Source organism: Hydractinia symbiolongicarpus, chromosome 2 (genome assembly GCF_029227915.1).
Source record: "Hydractinia symbiolongicarpus strain clone_291-10 chromosome 2, HSymV2.1, whole genome shotgun sequence".
NCBI lineage: Eukaryota > Metazoa > Cnidaria > Hydrozoa > Anthoathecata > Hydractiniidae > Hydractinia > Hydractinia symbiolongicarpus.
Genome location: NC_079876.1, coordinates 6,577,474 through 6,604,073, shown reverse-complemented (window position 1 = coordinate 6,604,073; position 26,600 = coordinate 6,577,474). Strand labels below are relative to the sequence as shown.

At 31.9% G+C, this 26,600-nt stretch overlaps 1 protein-coding gene and 1 long non-coding RNA gene across 6 annotated transcripts; one reads left to right on the top strand and one right to left on the bottom strand.

Annotated features, from left to right (window-relative positions):
- On the bottom strand, nt 1-25,427 carry LOC130629069 (uncharacterized). 5 transcript variants are annotated; one of them, XM_057442183.1, is made up of 11 exons: nt 22,374-25,427; nt 20,181-20,260; nt 12,393-12,484; nt 11,297-12,200; nt 10,489-10,757; nt 7,435-10,003; nt 6,756-7,022; nt 6,626-6,657; nt 1,687-2,165; nt 672-732; nt 1-583 (listed from the first exon to the last, which is right to left on the bottom strand). In XM_057442183.1, the coding sequence occupies exons 4-10, from the start codon at nt 12,187-12,189 to the stop codon at nt 718-720; spliced, it is 4,524 nt and encodes a 1,507-aa protein (XP_057298166.1). In that variant the 5' UTR covers nt 12,190-12,200; nt 12,393-12,484; nt 20,181-20,260; nt 22,374-25,427; the 3' UTR covers nt 1-583; nt 672-717. The 5 variants fall into 5 exon arrangements, with proteins under 5 accessions (XP_057298166.1, XP_057298153.1, XP_057298174.1 ...); XM_057442170.1 differs by lacking the exon at nt 22,374-25,427 and adding an exon at nt 20,369-20,495; XM_057442191.1 differs by lacking the exon at nt 12,393-12,484.
- LOC130629101 (uncharacterized) lies at nt 20,551-22,909 on the top strand. The gene is made up of 2 exons (XR_008981907.1): nt 20,551-20,614; nt 20,761-22,909. It is a non-coding gene; the product is annotated as an uncharacterized LOC130629101 (long non-coding RNA).
- Nucleotides 25,428-26,600: the final 1,173 nt, after the last annotated feature.

Genomic DNA, 26,600 nt, shown 5'->3' with positions numbered 1-26,600 from the left:
CAAGTGTGAATGTTTAATATATTATACAATATTTATTAACAGTTTTTTTTATACATTAAATAATATTATTATAAGTAAATAAAAATATTTTTTACAATGTAAAAAATATTTATATAAAAATATTTAGATAAAAATATTTATAATAAAATATATATATATTTTTTTCTTATCAATGTTATTTTAACCATTCTAAATAATTCTGTCAGTTCTTTTATTTTTTTCTCGACTGCTTGTTTATATTTTTATAATTATTTTCAAAATACCCACTATACGTGGGTATTCTGTCGTCACGTGATCAGCCAGGGCCTTCAAAATATAAAAGGCCTAACAAGACTTGGGGACGAGGTTGAGAAAGTATATCAGTTCACGTTTGTAATAAATAAGATTTACTCTACATTGCACCATGCGGCAAGTTTGAGACAGTTTAAAAAAACACGTGACCTTTGACATGTGTCGCTTCCTGAATGAAATATAAACGAAACAAGGCTTGATAAAAATCGAACAGAAAAATGTTTCAGTACGTTTTACTACAAATAAATTTATTACAATATAAATAAAACTAAAAAATGGACTCGTTCCTCATCTAAAAAATAAATAAATTTCATGAAAGAAAGTTAAAAATAGAAATAACAAAAGATAAATATATCCAATTCTATAAAGTATCGTCTCACCTCACAAACTGATTGTTGTTTTTCAAAACAAAATCATTTGAAATATTTACTTCGTCCTGTCCTGAAAGATAAAAAGATTTGTTCTTTTAAAGTATAGCTACTTAAGTATTAGAACAGCCATCGTCATGGCCATGTCTTCTAAATGAGAGACAATCTGTCAATTTGTTCATAAAATCCTTTTATAACGCGAAATTTGTACAATCGCTGTGCAAAGAACAAAATAATTTCGGATTACGAAAAAAGTTTAACATCGTGGCATTCTTATTTTTTGAATGTTTTAAATATCTTTTATTTTAAATATTTTAACATCTATAATATTTAATTCATGCTAACAATAATAACAATCAATTTCAGAAGATGTAAAATAAAAACAGTCTGGGTACGAAATTGTATTTTTACTTCTTCTTTTTCTCTTATAAAATTTATTATTTTTAATTTCGTTATAATATATACTTATCTCTTACAGTATCTCCTCTCATTATTATTACATACATAAAAATTAATGCTGTCAGAATTGTTAACAGCTATAATTATTCACTATTTTTTATTAAAAATACTTTCCACTTTGGACTGTCACAATAATCTACTTGACAACCTTAACATTTTATTCTTAAGTATTTTATTCATTTTATCCAATTTGTTATAAAAAAATATTTTTGACATTCAACATTTTATTCTTAAGTTTCTTAAATTTGAATTCATTATATCCTTCAATTTGTTAATTAGTTTACTCCACTCAAATAAAAATCATCCATCCTTTTATTATTGCAAATCATTTCATTCGTTTTTTAACTTTCATTTATCATCATTATTATCAAATTAAAAGAAATAAAAAATTCATTCTTCTTTCTAATTTATTAACTTTTAATTTCTTCGCACCAAAATTTAAAAAAATAAAAACATTCCATACCTAAATATTTATTTAAACATTTATTTAATCCTTATTATTTTCAACTTAAAATAAAATACAAATTTATTCTTCTTTCTAATTTATTAAATCAACTTAATAACTTACTTCGTATTCTTTTATTTTTTGTCTTATTATTTCCCGGTTTTGTTCATTCCATTTTCCAGCACGATCATAAGCCGTTCTTCCATATTTATCTTCGATCGTCACATCAATATTTTCATGACGTAACAAAACATCAACACATGAGATGTCACCACGGGTTGAAGCAACATATAATGGTGTGCTGTTGTGAACATTTCCACGGTTGATGTTTGTTACATCATGTCGACATAACATATCTAATATTGTGTGACGACCATCATATGCAGCGTAATGATAACTGTTGTGTTTCACACTATCTTCCGCCCAAACATCACTTCCATATGAGATGAGTATTTCCACCATTGATGTATTGTCCGTGTTACATACTGTCCACATCAATGGTGTGTGTTTATATTCATCTCTCATGTGAACGATGTTTGGATGAATAGATAGTAATTTTTTCAGTTGCTCGATATCGTTAGTGTAAATAATTTTCACGATATCTAAAAATAAAATAATAAATGAATAAAAATTATAAATTTATAAATTAATGAAACATGATAACGAAAAACTTATGACATCACTAAATACTTTTTTTTATTGTAAAACATTTTATAATGTATTAAACAAAAAAAAGTAATTGTGAAAACACAGAAACAAAAAATATAGTAATAATTTATTTTTATTTAAGTTAATATTAATATTTTGACGTCATCATGTATAGGATAATTTGCATCAGGAGAAAATTATTCTACTTGTATGAACCACGGAAATGTTTCAGTTAATGTCGAGACTATAAAATTTTTCGCCTGTTAAAATAATTTCACATGACATTTTTAATAAAAATCTCGGAAGTAAATATAGCTATTCCTTCAATTACTACGATAACATAATGCGTTTTTATAAACCAACCTAGTCTAGCACTTTCGTCCCCAGGGATTTTTTATCTATTTCTTATGCCGGAAAATAACAAAAAGATAAATCTGGGCTAGATCTGGAAACGAGGCTGGATCGTCTGCTTATTTCATGAATCTTCAATTAGCTTTTTAAAACAAAGGAAATATTTTTCCAAATATTATTATTGTCTAATCTAGCACTCTCGGTTCCAGGGATTTTTTTATCTATATGGCATGTGGGAAGACGGCGATGAATCCCTAAAACCGAGGCTGGCTAGTATGCTTATTCCATGACTTTATTTAGTTTCTTACGAACAAAGAAAAAACTTCACTAAATATTAATATTGAACAAATAACGCTTTTTCAGATTGTATGGAGAAAATTGCAAGACAGAGCATAATCTCAAGCACGCAAAAAGAGTTTGTTAGTTTTTTAATTTTAAATTCTAAAAAAAAATTAAAATTACACAGCTCTTAGTAAATACTCCGTTAATTGTGAACAGACTTCTCATGAATAAAAATAATGTATAATAAAAACTAGCTACTGCTTTTATCAAAATTAAATTTTCTCTCACCTCACACGACCTATCAACATTATTTGTTGAATGAAACATATTCGTTTTGGTTGAGTATGATATAGTGATAAAAATAGAACTACTGTACTCAATATATTCGATTTCGTCTGCACGAATATTTTAAAGATTGTTTCTCTGACACGCGATCGGTTTTTTATAAGAACAAGTTCTAAAGAACACGAGACTTAGGTACACAGCTCTTAGTAAATACTCCATTAATTGTAAACGGGTTTCTCATGAATAAAAATAATGTATAATAAAAACTAGCTGCTGCTTTTATCAAAATTAAATTTTCTTTAACCTCACAAGATCAGATTTTATCAACATTATTTGCTGAATTAAACATATTCGTTTTGGTTGAGTATGATATAGTGATAAAAATAGAATGACTGTACTCAATATATTCGATTTCGTCTGCACGAACATTTCAAAGATGTTTCTCTGACACGCGATCGGTTAAAAACTGTGCGGGTTTCTTTATAAGAACAAAAAAGTGCACGAGCCTTAGATATTGCAAAAATTCAAACTCAACAGCTTTAGGAAAAAATTATTGTTAAAACAAAAAACCAACCGAGTCTAAATTTTACGATGAAATGACTTTTGATTTGCTTATGATTGTTTTTTTCCCGCCGGATGGTTTGTATTAGCAATAATTTTTAAAAAATGTGGGAAACTTGAAAATGAGGTTATTCATTACTATATTGTAACTAACTTAAAAAACAGGCTTTCCCTCTGCAAATTTCTAATGTAATTTTTACAAAAATCAAATCACATAGAAACGAGGCTGTAGTCGTTTCTAAGAGTTTTGCTGTTAATAGTACGCCATGCGAGTTACAGTGAGAAATCGCATCATATAACATTGACAAACTTTGTACAAAGTGATCAACTTCAGGAAAGCCACTTTGCATGGAACAGTAAAGTGGTACGAGGCATCTTGCTTGAAAAGTATTCAGCAAAATTTAAGTATGGCTGAGAGCCATGTGTTCAAAAACGAAAGGTAAATGTAAATAGTGTTTCCGAACTTGGTGCAAAAATCGGTATGTTAAGCCATCTTTAGAGTTTGTGTTCGAGTAAAATTGAATCTATGATGTATATTTACAAAATATGCGCTTTAAATATCAAAATCAACTGCCTAACACTAACTCAGACTCACACGCTACACTATAAATTTGGGGAGTTTGTTCGTTCTAATCAGAACAAGGAAAGAAAAAATCAGTCTAAATTTTACGCAGAATTTGATTTGCTTATGATTGTTTGTTTTTTCTCACCGGGTGGTTACTATTAGCAATATTTTTCAAATGTGAGTAACTTGAAAACAAGGCTTTTCATTACTAACTTGAATAACAGGCTTTTCCCTCTGCAAAGTCCATATAACATAGAAACGAGGCTGTAGTCGTTATAAGAGTTTTACAGTAAATAGTGCGCCAAGCGACTTACAGGGAGAATTTGCATCATACAACATTGTCCAACTTTGCACAAAGTGATCAACTTTCAAATTATTTTGCGAAATTTAAGTATGACCGAGAGCTAGCTACGAGTTCAAAAAGGAAAGGCAAAAGGGAATAGTTTTTTTAAACTTGGTGTGAAATTTGGTATGTCAGCAAGCTTTGGTGTTGTATTGGAGTAAACTTGAAGCTTGAAGGTACATTTACAAAATATACGCTTATATTCGTTACAGCCTGAAATGTTCCTTATTATAACATGTACCGGTAAAAGTAGTTTTTATTTTGTTATTCATTTCAAAGATTCATAAAAACATTTGCGATTGATTCTGCTAAAATTTCTTTTTGTCAAATGTATTTCTCTCGGGAGTAGAGAGAAAATTGGTGTTTTAGTCTTGCCGATGTTCTTATTTTGTTTTCTTTTCCTCAGCCTCATTGTTTGTATTGCTAAACGAGTTCGCCAACTAAATATATCTGAGCATGCAAAGTTTTGTTTGTTTTGATTTTGCTTTGAAAAATTCTCTTCCCCGAAAAGTAGAAATATTTTATAAAATATCTTTTAACCAATAAGAAAACTGTTTATTTAGAATTCAAAATAACTATCCGGTTTTTAATACCAGAAAAAGTGCTTACACTCAGAATGTTAAATTGGTCACATGTTTTTTTTGTTTCCCGTGAAAATCAAATAGATATTTCGCTGGTAATTAGCCGCCGAATTCGCTATTCCCAATTCGCTTCGTAAAAATATCCCTTTTGCAGGTAAATGTAGGTCTCAAAAGGACGTTCTCACTTTGCATACACTTGTTGAGCAGTTTATCTTTGCTTCTTTAACTATGCCCAGCAAAGTACGATATAGCCATAAATAATGCGTGGTTTGAATTTAAATTTAAGGGAATTGCTCTGACACTTGTTTGCGTCTAAACTTTCGTTTGAGAAAAACTGAATTAGATATCCGAGAAAAAAGCTTAGCTAACTAGGCTAAACTACACCAGAAATTATGCAGAAAATATGTATTACTTTTAAATTATTAATAATCTATGCTAAACAAATGATTTGAATAAATCGAGCAACCACGCGATAGTAATAAAATTAATGGCAATATTTGAACAAAATTTTTTCTATTGACAAAGCTTGAAAACTTTATTAATACCAAGTGAGAAGTTTTGTATCACTTTTATTGACAGCGTGCGTAACAAACAACGTTGATTTGTAAATTTTTACGAACATGCGTACAATTTATTATGTAAACTACATGATAAGCTTTTTATTTTGTTGTCACGTATTCATATATAGCAAGAAAAACACACTGATTGATTATTTTTCTTTTCTTAAAAGTATTATGACTTATTTGTTTAGTCATCGTCACAAAATATAAATAATATCATGACAGAAACAAGCGAGTTTAGTTTGGTCTATGACACCACAGCAACATCAACGCACTACATTTTAGCGGAACTATTTTTGCCTTTGATGTTTTGTTACTCCAAAGCCTCCTTTTAGGATATATATTACCAATGTGCAGAGTAGCTTTATTTTCACTTGATAACACTTAGTTTCTCTTAATTAATGTCATATGACCGAGAAACAAAACATTGTCGAAATTTTACAAAAGGAAAACAAAAACGTCTAATAACCTCTTACGTTTTTAGTAAAGATCTGTTTTAAAAGCAACACCAGATGAAAAAAAATTCTTAAAAGGTTCTAGGACTAAATTCGTTTCAGACAATAGTGTCATTAAATTGACTTTGCGTGTCCCATGGTATAAGTACAGTAATAAATTAAGTGTGTAATAAATAATTAGAATAATTTGTTTGTTGTAATATGGGTAACGAAGAAAGCAAATATTTAACTATTCCGCATTCTTTTTGTAACAGGTAAATAACAACATGAACAACAAAATTTTTTAATAAATGTTAATTTTTTTAAATCACACAATTAGTCAACACTTATTTTGTCACGCTAATTTTTTAATGCCTATTTTGTGACAAAGAGTGTTGTGGTGATTTTCTTGCTTAAAATTATGCTGATAAAACGATAACTATTTCTCTTACCTTCAAATTGGACACCCTTGACGTTTGGAAGTCTAAAAAAATTGAGCACATGTTAATATTTCTCAAGCCTGACATACTTTTTAACACATGGCTATAAAATGTTTTGAATAGGACTTGAATATAATCTTACTCGTGACGATAAGACACAATGCTGTCATCAGATACACCAAGATGATTTTTAGCAACAACACAAAACTTGCACGTTTCACCAAATACCATGTCATCAACGATGTATTGATTGCAAGAAATGTCAGTTGCTAAGTTATTCCAGGTTGAATTTTTACTTTCTTGTCTTCTAACGGTGTATTTATTAGCGTCCTTTTGCCATCTCAATATGCATGATTTACGTGACAAATATGAGCAAATTATATTGCTCACTTTTCCAGGAGGATAAAGGCTAAAATTATTAATATTGCATTTATATCATATTATTTAACAAAACTAATGACCTTACTTAATAAAATAAATTATAAGATGATCAAAATTTTGTCTAATAATTTTTTTTTATTTTCATGCTTAGCAGCAGGTTAACATTTTTAACATCAGAAAACTCTTACAATGTTTTTATTAAGTACAGAATAGGCCCTGACACATATGTCGTGATTTTTTTGCCTCTCTAGAACAAATTTCACAAAAGAAAGGAGAGAGGATTGGGAATGATCACACTTTGGTCATCTCGTGGGGTTTTTTTATTTTAATATAACACAACCCTTACCATGCAATTCTTTAATATGAATCACTGAATTTAAATTTTTTTAAGAACTATTCAAAAGAGAATTTGTTCTCTATTGTTTAAAAATTTTACTTACTTTTTCCTAACGATCTCATGCGCATTTAGGCGTTCATCCGTCACCTGAAAACCAATATGTTCCAAATCTTTTATCATTTCTTTGAATTTCCAATATTGTGGTTTTATGTTAAAAACTATTTTATTGTTACTTTCCATAGACTTTGTGAACGGTATTTCTGTATCTTCATCGTTTGAGACTTCTACATTGTATTCAACCAGATGTTCAGTTAACAGTTTACTGATGATATGACCAGTTGATGATTTTACTGTATCCGATTGGTAGACGTTGGACGCTGAAACAAGGACCAGTTTTTGTGTCGCTCTGGACATTGCTTCTAACGTCAAATGTTTTAACTTGCAATCATTGCTTTCAATTATACAGATGCATTCGGCTGCTTCAACTCCACGACTTCCCTCAATAGTAGTGAGCATGTTATAATTTTGACTCTGCAAGAGATTTTTAACTATGATATCATCACAATTTAAAACTTTCCAGTCAGTGTACTTGTCGTAGTGAAAAAAATCAATCTTTAATAGTCTTAGTAATCTATGAAAAATAGCTTTTTGAGGTATTGTGTTATAGATGAACAAACGTTTAGTGGCACGATGCAAACATACATCTTGTAAAACAAGTGCTAACATTGGTATAAACTCTTTGTCTGTTGTTGGAGTATTTGCCGGATGTATCAATAACGGTTTTGTTCCTTCAATATTATGACCGATTGAATCAGCTGTATTAAATTTCAATGAAGTGTCAATTCTAACATTACCCGAAAGATCCCCATCTTGTATGGAAGCTGCAATGACATCAATATCAACCGGTGTTTCAAATACTTCTTCTTCTCCTTTTATTATCGGCGTGACATTGCTACTGGTAGTTTGTCCTTGTTGTTGTTGTTGTTGTGGTGGTGGTGGTGGTGGTTGCTGCTGCTGCTGCTGCTGCTGCTGTTGTTGTCGCCGTTGTGGCTCTTGCCGCTGTTGTGGTTGTTTTTTCCAAATTTTGGAAAAGAAATTCAGTATTTTTTCGATATTTGTTTTGGTGGACATTCCACCTTTTGATTCCTGATCGGGAAGCTTCATTGTTACCTTGTCTTGTTCTACTTCATTTTCAAAAGCCTTTAAAAACTGAAAGATTATCCGGGTTGTTCTCATTGCTCTGTTAAGTTTTAATACTTTCATTCCTGTTTCTTCATACTTGTACTTGTCATGTATTGTGACTCTTTGGTGTGAAATTAATGTTCTATGTTTCTCAATAGATTGTGGGAAAAAAATGATGAAGGAGTTATTTAATTTGTCTTCAGTTTCCAGATAGTGTTTAAGCAAAGATGATTCTTCCTTGTTAAAGAACTCTCCATTTAATTCATCAATTATTAGATGCAGGTTTTGGTCAACATGTTTCTTAACCAATGACTCTAATAGCTGGTATGGTGTTGGCACTTCATTCATTTTCAAATCCTTAGCTAACTCGACAGTATCCTTTACAACAACTTCGACAGCGGCTTTGTAATTAAATCTTTTAGTAAGATTGACAATATCCCGTTTCAGCAATGTGTTGCCGTCCCAAATAACATAGTATATGATCGATCTATTCTCAGAGCGCTCGTAAGCTATTTCCAAATGTGCTAAAGCTAGCACTGTCTTACCACTGCCTAGAGGACCGATTATAATTTTTTTTAAAGAGTTGTTGTATAAATGACGGAGTTGCTGTGGAGAAAGTATTAACGAGCTTATTTGTTCGTGGACGTTGTTACTGAGTGAAGGAACAGAATAGAGTGCTTTTCTTGTAGCCATAAAACACATGACTTTACCAACTATGTTGATATACCGTTCCTTGTTGTCCTGAACATTATTTTGTACTTGTGAGCTTTGCAAAATATTTGAAAAGAACTTCGTCATATTTTTATCCTCAGCCAAAGTTGTTTTGGAGAGTAAGTTGCAGTCAACACAAAGGTGGATATTTTCGATATCTGCAAAATGTGGTGCAGCTACAACATTTACCATTGTCAGGTGACCATTTTTAAAATATTTTTTAATGATGATAGAAAGCTCCTTCAAGTCTTCTTCGCCTGCTTTGACTTCATCTTGTATTCTTACTGCGTCGGTTGTTTCTGTATATCTAATGTTGACGATATAATTTGGCAACACAAGTAGAATTCTTTTGTTATCAGTAATTGTGCTTTCCAAACTCAAAGAAAATTCTTTATCCAGTTTTAGAAATCGAATATGTTCCTTCGTGCTATAATGAGTAAATATTGTACACATATGATGTTGTAATTCGATTATAACATCCTTTATCTTTTGTGCGAATAAGGAATGTGTGACGTTTGGCATTGGGGGTGGAATTTGGAGGGGTTCTTCCATGCATTTACCATTGACGGTGAAATAACGCTGGATGTAATCTCTTTCAAATGCTTCGTACTCCTCAGGTTCCATTGTTTGCAGGCTACCACCACATATAAATTCAATATTTGTTTCTTCTCTTTCTGCTCCTACAATGCATTTTATCTGTTCAGATATTCTTCCACTGTTGTGGGTTCTAACATCAAAATAGCTGGTTGTACACATATGTGCTCGGACCAGTGCAATATCTAATTAAAAAAATTATTTTACTTTGCAACATTTCTACTTAAACAATTTTAATCTAAAGTGCTGTACAAAACAACGCGCTAGAGACGTTAAATTTTCTGTGTAGAATACTAAACGTTATTTTTCAAGAATCTTTGCAATAATTTTTATATATTTTTGCGTTCGCATAGCCAAAGTAAAACTTTTGTCGAGGTAAGTGGCTTGCATCGTTGAAATGATTGCTATTCTAACAAAATCTTGACATTGTTTTTTTATGGTTCGAATAATATTTTAAGTAAACCCTTAAGATTAAATTTGTTCTACTTGTAAATATAGCTTTCCCAACTTGTTTTACTTTTGCTCTGCCCTCATGCACATCTACATTAGTTAGTAATGCATTTTTTTGTTCTGCTTTGTTTTTATTGTTCCAACTCCTTATTCATTTTTTCCGTAAAAAAGAGCACTGTGAAGTCTTTCTGGATAGAATACATTATCTAAATTTACTCACCTTTAATTGGAATCAATTGAGTTTTACTTTCACTGTCAACTAACGTAACTGATAACCCATTAATAAATTCGGCAATGTGATTGTAAATAATCAGGATTAGTTTCCCTTCTTCTTCTTCCACAATGTAATCGTTGTCGACATGAAGTTCTATTGATTGTATCGCAAAATTTTCAGTAATGATGACTTGTACACTTTTCATAGACCACTGCGAGCAGCCATCTTCAAATTGTATTAGAAAATCTCCCCGGAAATTTTTTAATAGTATATAGCTAAAATAAACATTAAAATATAAATTAGAATAATAAGTAACTGTATGAAATATTGTCCTAAAAACGATAAAATCTTATTTTTTGAAAGAAAGGTATCTTCTTTCTAGGCCGTTTTAAATGACAAGTTTTTGAACGACACGATGACAACAAAGGACTTTACTATTCCCATTCCGTCTTTCAATCTTTCATAATCGTTTTGAATGTTCCTAACTCCGTTTTGGGTTTTTTTACATCAACTTGAATATATATAAGTCCATTCTTTAAGTTATTTAGATTTTACTTTATGTTGTCTTTGTTTTTATTTACTTTACATTTTAGTATTTATTTCAATCAGTGCTGTCATGATTTCAATCTGCTGTAGTCTTATCGCTTATGACTCTCCTATGCATTGAAATCATTACAGAAAAGTGATTTAGTTACACCAAGATAAATTGGAATTTAATTGAATGAAAATTTATTTACTTTACCATATTTGCCTTTTATGTTAAGTTGACAGAATCAATTTAATGATGGAACAATATAGAAAAAGAATTACACACCTGGGTTGTTCTCTTATAGTTTCTTCCAACTGAGAACTCTTCTGATCACATGATGATGAAGAGATAGTTTGCTTTACTATTTCCACTTCGGCTGCTAATCGGTTATAATTATCTTTATTCTCTTTAATACCACCTTTGTTTTTCTGAATATTGTCTTTATTTGCTTTAATGTCACCTTGATTTTGTTTAATACCATCTTCGTTCTGCTGAATACTGTTTTTACTTGCTTTAATGTCACCTTGATTTTGTTTAATACCATCTTCGTTTTGCTGAATACTGTCTTTATTATTGTTAACATTGAAATTTAAAATTTCAGTATCTGCTTTGATAATTTTGATCTTAAATAAGTCTAAGTCATTCAAGCAACCAGATTTCAAATCTTTAATTTTTGTTATGTCGTATCCGAGTCTTCTTAATATACCTTCTATGGCATTCCATAGCTGATTATATTGTGCTGAACTCATTGCTCTTCCATGCATAACATTATTGCGCTCATTTCTGATTCGAATGATGTCAGCACCGACACTGAAATCATTTGGTTGCGGTTTTCTGGTCCTCCATCCACCAATTGGTGCTTGTATACCGTGACAACAATTAATTAGAACGTCACATAAAATAGTGATGTCAAACAATCCCGAATCTGTTTCCTTATCTTGTGGAAAAACGATTTCCAGCTGATCTCTTTTCAAATGGTTTAAATGTTTCTTATATTGTTTTAATGACAGATATAATTGTTTCTTATCTCTTGGCATGTTGCCACGGGCAGGATCATGTAAAATTTCACGTAAGTGGTCACAACATTCATTGAGAAGCGTGACCAATTTAATTTGATATTCATTGTTAGTGATCAATGCGTGGTGAGAAGATCCTGTTGGAGGTACTGCCGTTGCCATGACTATAATATCTATAAGATAATTTCAATTTCTATTCAAGAAATATCAATAGAAGTTATAATTTTCATACTGTTTATCAACAAAATTACTAGAAATTCATGGAAATTCGCCTATCGCAACAAAGTCGATAGAGATACATTGCATTTGTTATTTTGTGTCCTGTAGCAACATTAGATCAATTAATTAAAAGAACAACAACACACCCGCGTTGACGTTCTTTCTTCAAAAATGCTCTTAACAGAACGTTTCTTCTGTTTCTACATATAATGTTTATTAGTGCGTTTGTTCGTTGTTTCTACGAAAAAAATCATAGTTTTAATACTACTCACTTAGTTATTCAGTATATAGGTTGTAATACACCGATAAACAATTTGCAAAATGGCTATTTTTAATTTTACCGTATTGCTTTATTTGTTTGTGAGATCTGAAATGTGAGATCACATTTTTTTACTTTCTCTTACAATAATATTAAAAAAGGGAGACTATTTAACGAATTCTTTACAATTTAAGACTTCACAGGTCCTAATTTGTTTTTAAGATATAATTTTGCGGGTTAAAGTTTTGTATAACTGATTTTTGATTGGTTTGAAAAAACAAAAGATAAGATTGTAATTTGAAGTACGTTTTCGAATTTTGCTCCACTCTACCCCTCTTTACTTCTTCAGTCTGAATGGAAACACTCCAGCTTGTGCTTTAACACCCATGTGTTACCACAGTCTATTTACGAAACGCTATCAGTAAGGAAAACAGCCCAAGGCTTTTAAAAATATACATAAACTTAAATTTCGACATAGTGCGAGTATAATAAGACATTTGGCTATCAAGCAGGCCAGTCAACTGATCATGCAATCATTCAGTTAAGTCAAGAAATATTTCAAACCTTATTGATCTCAGCACAGCATTCGATACAGTTAGTCATAAAATTCTATTATTATGGCATCATAATCATTATCATCATCATTCTCGGCTTAACGTCTGTTTTCCATGCTAGCATGGGTTGGACGGGGTATATTAATGACCCTCTTCCAATCTGATCTAGACTGTGTTAGATCTAAACTCAACTTCCTCTCTATCAAGTCTGTCCTTATAACCTCCTGCCAAGTCTTTCTCGGTCTGCCTCTGGGCTTTGCCCCAGGAACTATCAAGTCTCTACACTTTCTTACCCAATTATCCTCCTCCATTCTTTCCAAGTGCCCCAGCCAATTTAATCTTCTTATCTAGATAACATCTTTAAATACATGATTAATATATTTGGTGTTATATTGAATCGCCGGTGGTTCTTGGATTTTTCCACGGAATGCCAACAAGTGTAATTAACAACAGCCATATTCTGCGTGCATGTCGCAAAAAACATATCGTGTTACGGGCACACAAAGTAACGTGTAACTTAAAGACGGGACACCTCGTGTGTTTTTTATGGGTTAACGACTAGTCTATATTAGGATATTCACTGTGTCAAATGGTAGCTGCAAATGGTGACGGGAATATTTTCGTGGATATTCCTGGCAGATGAATTCTTGTGAATTTTTTCACGGGATAACGACTAGTTTGTAGTAATAAGCACACTTCGAGAGAACTAATTTACTTATTTAATCCTTTATCATAATATGGTGACAGTGTATAAGAAGAATGGGTTGTTTTCATTTTCTTTTGAAGCCGCTAAAACCGTTATGTCTAATTTGTTAACTTTATCGACGTTACGTCAAGACGTTAAAGCCTTTTAGACTGCCGTCAATCCGTTATAAAATTAGCGAAGCCATTGCATTGCACTTTTGAGTGTGAGGCTAAAAAAGGAAAATCTTTTAGACGCAACTGGCATCAGCTGCTCCACCCTAGGTAACTGGGGATTACCTACATTCAAAACTTGATTAATTAACCAGCGCTGTTTGCGACAAAAAGCAGACATCTCTGTTCACTTTCCCTTTTTTATCACGTCCAACACAAAATTTGATGAAAATTCAAAAGGTGTCTAATAAAAATTCGAAAAATAAATAAAACTACAATAATACTATTTAATAGTTATTATACTGTTCGCATTTCGTGTTTCCGCAACACGACTTTTTTTCTCGCGTGCAAGCAGACAAATAGAATACGGCTTTTATTAAAGAGATCAAAGAATGTTGACATAAATGTCTGTGGTCTGGTGAGTACTCTTTACAGATGACGCATGTGATTAAAATAAACCTTCGCAAGTAAACCACATAAATATTTGTGATAAAAAAAACTTATAGACAGTTAACCTGAAATAGCTGACTGGTAAATGATAAAAATGATCATAAAGCAAAATAAAATTATTTAACCCTATTCGGTCCGGGGTTTTTCGAACATACTATGACCGGGGGGGGGGGGGGGGCGGATTCCGCCCCCCCTCAATAACTTTTCATAAGATTGTTCAAATTGAATCAAACTTGGCACACTTATAGTACGTCATAAAAGGAACAAAATGGTGGCAAAAAATGTTTGCTTGCGTCAGCACATTTTCTGTGACGTCATCAGAGGCTTGAAAATTGTTAAAAATGCCACTATCTGCTTAAAAAATAATTACTTTTGTTCTAGAGCGAATTTTTACATTCTGTTTGAAGTTTCTGAAAGCTAAATAAAATTCTTTTAACATATCTTCCGGTTTTTACATGGATCTAATAAAAAATTGCCAAAAATTGCCCGACAATCCATTTTTTCCGGATTTTCGGGTAAAATCGACAAAATCGGGAAATCGGAATAGTCACGTGTTAAAATTATTCAAAATGATTCTTCTTGATGAAACAAAGCTTGCAAGTTTCAAGTTCTAAGGATTATCCTAACAGGAGTTACTATATTTTCCCCATTATAAGGATTTCATAGAGATTTTAGGGGTAGTTTCGAGTAATGGCCAATATCAAAGCCTCTGAAAGGTATGGGACCTAACAATTTAGCATGCAGGTGTCTAATAGATAAATGGTGAAACTCAGTAAGTATCATAGCCATATAAGAAAGCAATCAGGAGTTATTAAAAAAACCGTCACCCCCCCACCAGACCGAATAGGGTTAAACCGAAGTTGCGCAAAATTTTTCAAAAAGGTTTTTACGCGTTATAAAGGTACTGCCCGGTAAAAAATCAAAACTTGATATTAGTTACATGGAAAAGTAAAGAAAAAAGTATTTAAATACAACCAAAATTGTCTTTCATAAAGGTGGGTTTCCATTAGAGCGAATCTTCCTATAGCTCTAAAATTACACAAAATTTTAGTGCGACAGGAGTTCTACGCTCTAAATGAGTTTCAAATTATTATTCATATTATTATTTGTGCGAAATTTTCTTATGTGAACACACGCATTTCAAGATGGCAGACAGTTCAGAAAAAAGAAGAAGCTGTGGCCTTAATAGTAAAAAAAAGAGACGAAGAAAATCGCCATTTTCTCGTGTTCGTCAAATTTATAGAGAAAGAGAATTGAAAGGAGTGCATAATCAACTGCTTTAAGAAGTGAAATTGCACAATGAGGGCAATAGTTGTCATCTTGGCCAAACTTGGTGATTTTGTTGTAGGGTCATTCTTGTTATTTAAATAATTTCAACCGCCGCCTCCGAATAAGAATCAATATCCTCCTCATCCTCCGGAGCCGTTATATTTGATTTTGTGTCTCTAATTTGAATACTTATCAAGCCAAGACAAAAAAGAGTATTCCTTTAAAATTTGACACACGATTCAACGTCAGCCAAACCTGATCCCAATGCAAATTTCCTTCTTAGGTTATTCCTTTCCTTGCTGTATCTTTTTTAAGTTGTCCCATCTTTGAAAAGCTTAACCTTAAAACAGTTGAATTTAAAAAACATTTTTTCTAATTAAGTAATAGAAGAAGCTGAATACGCTCACGGTTTAACAGCGCAAAAATATAGCGCATTGAACTGACGAAAAAGGATAAACTTTACCCTTTTCGCATCCTAATTCATCCTCAACTTTCCTCCAAGCAATTGCCACTCGATCTTTTTTCTCGATACTCTTTTGCAACTTTTGTCGTATAGACATAATAAAATTTCGAACAGCCACTGCTAAGTACTCATCTTCCCTTTAAGTTGCACCTATTTGTTTTTCCCATTTAATAAAAACTTGTTTTACAACACTGCTCGCTTCATAACACAAACTATTTCTTGTGCTCAACACGTGTAAGCATGTGCTGAAGTTACACTTCAATAGAATCTATTTAATTTCTTTAAAACGACATTCGATATTTCGTTGAAGTTGCACTTTCGGGCGAAAACTCAGAGCGATAAATATTAAAACTTTGTGATAATTGTCGCTCTAACTATCGCACTGAAATTGGGCGATAAGAGCAAAAAAATTGTCGCTCTGGAATTTCCACCAGTGCGAAAAAAAATCAATGGGTCAAAAAAAGCCAGAGCGATAAGAGAACTCGCACTGATGGAAATCCAGCTTAAGTTTAAACTGAATTTGTTTACTTGACTATGCCATTCTCAATCCTAATCTTTACTGAACTTCGAAAGCGGAAAAGGACTGGGTAAAAACATTAATATGCGCAATTTATGCAATGACGTATTCATTGATTTACCCCGTGTAGAGATTGGCGCATGCAGTTAGAGAAATAACGAAAAAATGTTAATGATATTTCGAATAGAATTTTTTTACAATTATCAATCATGTTCACAAACAGAAATGTAAACATAATTGAATTTTAGTTTGAGCCAGAACGACTCAATAACAAACAAAAAATTCCCTCTTATAATGACAATGAAGCAGACCCACCAGATCAGTGAGTGGTGCCTATGTGCAAAAGTGCGAAAGGATGCCTATAGCTGTTGACTGTTTATGCTGTAACGAGGTGGACACTATAAATTACTTCCAGCTACGCTACCTGTAAAATTTGACCTCACATTTTTCTTTTGGTTGTATTATAAATGAGCGCCTGGGTATAAGGTTTCTGTTGTGTTTTTGATAAGAAATGTATAACAGAGCACGAAGATTTCAACGCTGTTGTGATTTTAAACAACACTTTGTGGACAGCGATAGTCGCTATTCACAATCAGGAAAGCCGTAGACTTAAAAAAAGGACGAAGTTTCTAACAAATAAGTCGCTAGCACTCTTGCTTCTAATCTTTTTTGAGGATGATATTTTTAGATCTTATCGATATGCGGCATACCGCCAATTCTATTGGTTTGTTCATAACCACTTGGGAAAAGGTGTTCGTCGGGTGATACAATCTTGTGTCGTGTCTAGGATACGTAGAGAATATCCAGGTCCGAATGGGGGTGTATACTGGCTTCAAAGAAAGTGAATAAATACCTGAAATTGATTTTTCTCACACAAATTAAGTTGACGACGAGAATATTTGATTGTAAATTAAAAATAACAGGCTTTTTCAGAAGAGGCGTGCGATCGTACGCGCATGCCTTGGCACACGCATAAAACACGTGCGATGGCAACCTTCGAAATAATTTTTGGAGACTCGTCAGACAAAATGCTTGCCACATTTCCAGTTTGTTCGGAGATGTCCTTAGCTCGTTTAGAACGTTCATCGGACAAAACGTCGATAGATTTCCGTCTTGGTCAAACACTTTTTATCCATTAGCAAGCCTATTAATAGCCAACCTTACCATCCTAGCTAATTCACCGACTCCTGACTTAGTTAAAAGAACTACGTAGACATGAATCTCTTTTGCCTGACCCCTTCGTCGTTGGTAACCAGGTCTTACACAAGAAATCCAGCCATGCAGTTCTTAACTAATGCGGAGGTGAACGCCGACGAAGCACGGATGAATCAAGTCTGCAAAACTGCACTTACAGGCGGAACAGACATTTTATCATGGATTTAATTGTAGATAATTTCTTCATTTGACAAAACAATTGGAATCCATAGCAAGTCCGAATTTACCGGATTTTTTTCTTCATGCCCCAAGTGTTATTTAAACAATATAAATTGGCAAATGTGAAATGTTGCTACGGCTATTTTTTTAATCAAAAACAACACATCTACTTTGCTTGTTACAGACAGACTAGAACTAGCGTAGTAATGTACTAATTTTTAAACCCGTGGAAGAAACCACGTGCAGAATTTTTTTTTAATTTGTTGTTTCTTATCATAAAACGTTTGTTAATTCAATGAAAAAGATTTAAACAAAATAGGAAACGTGAATATGTCCCAACATAAATTTGTGACAAAGTATTTACATTCATTGTAGTTACACAACCCGCCAGTAAGATTAAATTGGCAGACAATGAAATTCCTAGCAAGTGAAATGACTTTAATTTTGTAACGTGATTTGTTCTAACCAATCAAGAATGTAAATGGACGTTTTTGGGGGGATGTTTTTTATAGTCGCTTTTGTAGAAGAAATATTCTTACATACAAAAATAACATGCAATTATATATTATTAATGATTATATCTAATTACAAATAAGGTCGTTCTGCATAGACATAATTGCAAACTTAAATCTATGGAATATATAGCTTTATCCACGACTAATCTATATTATTAATACCCGTCTACGTCTGTCTGTTACGCAAAATAGTACGGCAAGTAGCAAGACACACGCAATGCGGTGTAAAAAGGGCAAACAAATCCGTGGACTAGCTTTAAATAGTCTCTTCACCGAAGAAGGTTTCAGTAAACAATAAAAAGTGATGTCAAAAAGATACAAGATGCCCTGGGAACGAGGTTGCTCCTAGTCAGGAGGTTAGGAAGTCGAACTGGCTTAACTTACATAAAGGCCGAAATGCACGATTGTATTTTAATGTCTTTTATTTATTTCCATTTTAACATTTGACGTCAATAAATCAATACACGTCCATTTTTATTTAATTACTCTCATTCTCCTATCGCTATCACTTTCGTCTACCTCAGATGATATGTCCAAAGTTCATATCGCTCTACTTTTGTAAACAACAAAATCCATGGTTTTAATTAAATCCATGGTTATAATTATCTTCTTTACTGTAATGCTCTGGATAAACGCTCGCTACGTTTACTTAAATTCTTTCTCAATTTATTGTTTTGTCCTTTCAGTATTTTCTTTTAATAAACGCTCATCTAATAAGACCACCACCTTTTTCTTTAAATAGCTGTTTCAAACTCGTCCCAGCAACTTTTGTCTGTTCGTTAAAAAAAAGACACAAAAAGCGCTGGGGACGAGTTTGGGGCTGTTTAATAATGATATTCATGAAGCCCACTTTAAACATAAGGAAGAAATAAGATATGATAAATGCTGCACTAACTTTTAATATAATGTAATGATAGAGATAAATTAAAATTGTAAAATTTTATCAAAAGTTTCTTTCTTAAACCTTCATCTCCAGTTCTAAATTGGACGCCCCTAAAGATACACAGCCGAGCGTTTTTAAAGCATTGTAGTATATGTATTAAATTCCTTTATATTAGTACTAAAAGTATTAGTACTAAAAACGTCAACGAAGGAGAGTTTTTGTTACAAAAGTGTATTTTGGAATGCAAATATTTTCAAGTATTTATTTATTTAATTACACACAACTTGTCATGAGAAGAACATGAGTCATCATTATTTACTTTTTTACACTCTCTTGCCAAGTTCTATACTTCACCAAAGTTTTTGTCATCAACTCCACTTTTATTGCTCATTTAAGGTTACATTTCTAATTTTTTTTGCAAGCTATATTTTTAGTAGCCATCACCGTCAACCTCGTTGAAACATGTTTATAGGAAACTCACATATGAGTCTCTGTATTAAAAAAATTAGGAACATTTGCTACTAGATCGCTGTGATTAATTTTAAAATAAAAGGTTAAGAAAAACCTGAGTCAGACTGACAATTCTTACATCAACATTCTATCTGTTTTATGGATGACAAAAATGCAAGTGAACAAACTTAATGCAAGAAAGCAAAATAAAAAGACAAGGAAATAAGGAAACCAAAAAAACACAACATGAAAAACAGACAACAGCAGTAAAAAATCGAAAATATCACTTCAATAATATTTCAAAAAAAAAATTACTAAAAAAGATGAAGAAGTGACTAAACTCACCAGTGTAACAGATTTCTTTTATATATATATGTAATTATATGTCCTTTCCTGATATTCTTTCAACGTTAAATGCTGTTCGGCTGAAAAAAACAAAAAAGAAACTTTGAAGAAACAAGGAGACTTAACATCGAAATTATCAGTCAATAAGATTTTATCAAAATAGATGGAGAACAACTGACTAAACTCACCCGTGAAACAGATTTTTTATATAAATATTTGTATATAAATATATATTTATCTTTTGTTAAAAAACGTGCTAACGTTAAAAGCTGTTGAACTTTCTTCGCTGAAATCTAAAAGTTTATGACAAACCAACCCTAAAATATATTATGTTGTCTTATTGGTAATCGTCATGCAACATTGATTACATATATAATTATTCTTTTGTTCAACATAAAACAAATTATTTATATAGTCATGGTGTAATATAAAAGGTATTGTAATTATAATAACCAATCATATTTCTTTTCGTGTTTACGTAAGCGTTTTTTTTCTCTAAACGACGTAAATCTAATCACATGACTACTAAGTTGCTTAGAACTTTCACAAGAAAATCTTTCTCATGCTATTCTTTAACTAGAACACAACAGACTTTAACTGCGTCCTACAGGACTGAACTATGATCTGAGCGACGCGTCTGTTTACGTGAATGTCTCGGGGCGAGAAACACGGCGAAAGGTGTTTGTATGCTCGTAAACAGGAAAATATACCAGCAGGTAGCAGTCACTGATGCTTACTGCCCTTGTTCTGCTAATAATCCATGGGAGTAGCTCATTTTGACCCAGTTGTAAATAAAAGAAGTGCTGCAATGAACAGTTCTGGTAAGTTAATAAATAAGGTAGCATTTGCTTATTTGTATAAAATCTCGCTAGTATTAGTAGAGAACGATCTCGTATGTCGTTTGCAAGTAGCAAAAGAAAACGATGTAGTAATGTTACGCACACATTTGGCAGTCAAGTATTTCGGATGGGTGTCATGGGACTATACTCGTCTATGTGTACAAGTGAAAACATGACTAAAAGTAATTGATTGTAGCATATGTTGTCATTATATAGTAGACATTAATCACTGAGCATGGCAGTAAACATAGATGTGTCAAAGCGGTAGGTTAGAGTAAAAGCAATACCAAGATTCTTTTCAGGAATATATAGACTGCGGGTAGGTGACGCCGGTTTTTACCTCAAAGGTGCACTTGAATACCGTTCTATTGACTAAACAAGGGCTTAATTTCTTTTTTGCGAGGTTAGTAAAATATTCGCAAAAGAAAATGTACGATGGAACTGCTTTTTCATTTTCTTGACGAGAAAAAACGGAGATAGTCGTGTTACTATTCTTTTCCGTTTGTTTATTAATTTTCCAAATTTAGAGTTTTAAACTCCAGCTAAACAATAATTCATCAATTCCGTTATGTTTATACCTTTTTCCAATTGTTGTTTCAAAACTGATTGCTAATTCAATTGATTGCTAAAGCAACAAACTTTGTGGATTGTATTTACAAGAAAAGGAACAAAAGTGGTTGCTATGTTGATATTGAAAACAAAATTAGAGACATACAAATAAATAATTTTGTTGATGTCTATGTTAGAGTGACTATGGTTAGAGATAGTCAAGCTGTTATTACGACTCCACAAAAAGAATTAACGAAAATTATGAAACTGGAGATTTAGTACTACAAATTAAATTATTCTTGTGTTCACGGTGGAAGAAAACTACAAACGAAAGACGGCAGACCATTTGGAACCATGCCACAAGTCAGTCCGACCTTCATCGTCACAGAGAATACTACGAGAAGAGTGCGCACCCATGCAAGCTAAATAAAACCAGAACATGGGAGAGGTTAGGTGCTGTGAAATTAACTTTTTAGACGAATGTTCCTATAAACAATTATCATACCGACGAGTGTGCTTGGGATGGGTCGTTAGCTTAATTATTTGTTTTATATAATATTTTTAACTCTTTTTACTTTCGTCTACCTGACCACATGATATGTTTAAAGTTCATATCGCTTTACTTACGTAAAAGCCAATAATGGCTGTAATTGAATATGTTTTGTTTTTAGTTTCGTGTATTAGACCACGATATTGTCTATGCGTAAAATCATCTAGCGTAAACACACTCCTTCGTATAATTCAAAAATAATTTTTATCTTTTTTAGTACACACCTATTTTGCATTTATCTGTCAGAAAACTTACCTTATTGTTTTCATTGAACGCTCGCTTCTATTATTTAGGCTTTTTACGATTGAATCCAAGTCCCCAATCTCTGTAATTAAAAAAAACAATCTATCACTATTACTTTTTTTCGGTTACCCTGACAACTTATCGCTATCACTTTCGTCTACTTGACCATATAATGACGTATATTCATTATACGCATTGTGATCAAATGTTTATTTGATCACAATGACACCAGCCATTTAAACATTTACGGTTTCAAGCTTTTTTAATTTTCTTATACATGGGATAAAAAATAATATTAAATAATATACGTTAATGATATAATACAAATTTTCAATTTTCAATAGAAGTACGTGCTCTTTCTTCGTATATGCTAAGAAAGGAGAAGTTTGTAATGCAAATATGTTCAAGTGTTTATTTATTTAGTTACACATCTTGTCATAACCATTGTCATAAGATGACAATGAGTCATCATTTTTTAATTTTTCACACTATCTTACACAACGTTTTTGTCATCAACTAATTTTTTTTGGAACGTATGTGAAAATACAGTACCAGTTTTTAACTCTGCTCCCCTCCATAACTTTTAATATTCTTTTCCAAGTGCGACTAAACTTGATACAAAATGGATGCACTGGTACCTGCTTTAAATTTAATTCCTTTAATTTTTAATGATAGGCAAACTCGTTATTTAAAATATTTTTTCTTTTTTAATTTTCGAAGAAAATCCGAAAAAATCGGGAAGTCGGGTTAATAAATACAAAACAAAATTAATCCCCTTGACGAAATATAGTTGTGTTAAGAGTTTAATGTTTTTAAGATAAGAATTTCTTTTAAATATAAGGGGTATTTTTGAGTAATAGTCAATACATACCACTCTGAGAGGGTTAAAAAGGATTTTTGGTACTCTATTTTTGCTAAGCAATAAATAGGGCGACTTTTTGTTTGAAATTTATATCTATTCAAGTGTTTATTTGTTTAATTGCACACAGCTTATCATAAGATGGCATGAGTCAGTTTTTGTACTTTCTGTATCGATTTCTCTTATCAAAATCTATACTTGACCGAACTTTCGCTATTTTATTGAAACTTGCCATTTCATTTTCCAATATCCTATAATTACAGTTTCTATAACCCGTCATGACAACAACAATGACAATAAGTTTGTACTTTTGTTTTATTTTCAACGTCAACTTAGACCAAACAGACTAAGCATAAACAAAATAGAACAAAATTCAATACAAATAAAAGAAGTTGTCTGGAATGTAAACATATATAAGTGTTGATTTGCTTTCTTACGTAACATTTGTCACGAGATAATGACAACGCAGTTATTGTACTTTGTACCTAGTACTCTTCTCACGAACTAAGTTTGAAATTTGTATGGGCGAATATTTTTCATAACGTTATTTTACAATTCTGCATAATGGACATGCTTTAATATTTCATTGTTCAGTTCAAAAAGGTATATGTACTAGTTATCGCACAGTGCCGAGAAAAGTATCGGCAATATTTTTTGAGTGTTTTTATGTTCTTGTTACATATTTCATGAGCCTTTAGGCGAGTGAAATATACGAGAACTAAAAAATGAAAAAAAATATCAGCTGATACTTTTTGAGGGCATGTGCGATAACTTGTTTATCATGTACTCGGTCTTATATGATGTTAATTTCACATAGTCGGTTGCACACTGCTTAATTATGTTCGCGATATTAACAAGCATTGTTATGGGGGCCACTAAAATCACTGCAAGATAATTTATTTAATTTGTATTCATGAATTTATTTGTTCATGTCACGCTGAATGGAAATAAAAACTATTAATTTTTAAAAGAATAAATTATTATTGTTAAGCCAAATAACACAGAACTCCATCGTCGTGCTATAATATTATTCTTTTAAGTTGACTGTTTTTTCTCATAGCCGGTGGGGAGCGCGTGATCTATGATTAATGACTATTTAATGACTATTGAAACAAAACAAAATTTGCGAATCATAAAATGAATATTTGTGAAAATAAATTCACCGATTCACTGACCGTTTTCGTTTTTAAGAACATAATAGGCTTTTCCTACGAATTTTCAACCAATCAAGGAAAAAATATAAGCTTTTTGCACGCTAAATCAGCCAATGAAAGGAAGAATATAAGCTTTTTGCACTCTATATAAGTAAAAACTGCACTCTTTTCTCGGTTGAAAAACAAAATACAGCATATATTTCGTGCAGATTAGCCAATTAAGTTGCGAGAAAAGCTTAAATTATATGATAAGAGACGGTTAGAGTAAGTTCTCCGTCAAAATGTTGAATCATATCAAAATAATGAACTTTTGTTTCGCAGTAAAACCAGCTATGATCCAATTTTAGTAAAATGGAAAGTTTGTTTCACCGGTGTAGTACGATGAGATGCTCTCTTTGTTATAAAATACTTTTTTTGCTAGCTTTAAATACGTAAGAAATATAATATACTTTTTTACTATTTAAACGTTTTACCTATGCCAAACAATGTTTTGTTTCTTAACAAGTTCCAGATAGTGATAGTCTACAAAACTCTTGAAACAATTTTAAAATCATTGTCGCTGCTTAATTAGCTTTATTAACCGTATTCTTGTATACTTTTACAAAAACCTGAGAATACACAAACTGGACATCCCTGCAAAACAATGCTATAAATCGAAAGATGAAAATAATTCACTTTCTCTATTGCTTTGGGAGTTTTAAAACACAGGAAAATCGATTAAACTTTCTTGTTGAATATCCATAGCTCAAAAAATTATTTAAGACCTCAGATGTTCTTAAGTTTTTACTAAAGACAAAAAAACAAATAAACGAAGAGAAAAAGAAAGAAAAATAAAAATAATAAATTGGTAAACTTGCCTTATGACTTGTCTTTTATTTCAAAAATCTCTATGGCTTTCCTCACTGAAAGGTGAAGTTTTTTTCTAACAATTGACCAAGCCCGTCTAATTTTATTGATTGTCACGAGTTCTATGATTGGTTTCATAAAGAGCCATCTCTTTGTTCACAATGTTATAAAAACATTCCCTTTGTAACGTAACACAATACCTATTGTGAATGTGATAACCAATCAAATCCATTTTCATATTTACGGTATCCGTATATTATTGTAAACAGAGATCACATGATTACAGCATTTTTTAGCTCTGCTATGATTAAGATTACCATGGTACATTATCCGTTATCATATCTTTTGTTAACTTACCTTATCGATAAATAAGGGTGGTTAAAAAGTGACTACATGTTTGCTAGGCAACCAATGTTTTTGCCGTTTCTTATTTGGCATTTCTTATTTTCTGCCCAATTTTTTTGCCCCTTTTTCAATTCAGTATCTACATGTGAAACCATGACAGCAATAAAAAAACCATAAAAAACAGATTAGTATCAGTCTCTGTGCTAACTAACGTGACCAGTGAGTGTAGCTGAGCAGAGGGAAATGGAAGCAAAAAATATGTTTAAATGAAAGAAAAAGAAAAATTAATTATTAATATTGACGGATTTATAGACAGACTTCATTGTCCTCTTCTTTCAACTTCTTATAGAGGAAAAAGACTTTTTAAATCATTGGAAATTCATTTTCAAAATTCAGTTCTGTTTTTAAAAACCTGAATCGTCATTCATATTTGTATTCATATAATTTAACGCAACAAGACCGAAACAAACGTCACAATTGTAAACACAACATATATGTTTACATTCCATGTATTTTGAAATGGTCTTAGCTGTCAAATTTAGACAAACATTTAAAATGTGTCTAATCTCAATAAATCTAGGAAACCAGCGCATAAAAGATCCGTTTTTTAAGTTGTACAAAGTTAAACACTTTGAAAAGCTTTATTAGCCAGAATCACACTGAAATTAGTATGGAAAAATATGCTGCCTTCAAGTCACCGTCCCTTAGCTTTAATTGGAAGTCTCATTAAAATCAAGTTGTTATTAGAAACAGTGACGCATTTAGTTGTCATTCAATATGAACACTTAAACTTCTAAATACATCTGTCGGATTGTTTAAAAATACATGATAGGGTGTTTATTTTGTAAAATTCCCTGCAATAATAACCTAAGAATCTGAAAGTAAAAGTTTCAAAAGCCTCTTCAACTTTTGTCTTGTTTAATCCTGTTCTCTCTTGTTTAATCCTGTTTTGTCTTGTGTAACACTTTTTTGTCTTGTTTAACCCTGACTGGTGCATTAAGATATATAGGAGAGACAGAGATCTTTTTGTTTGTC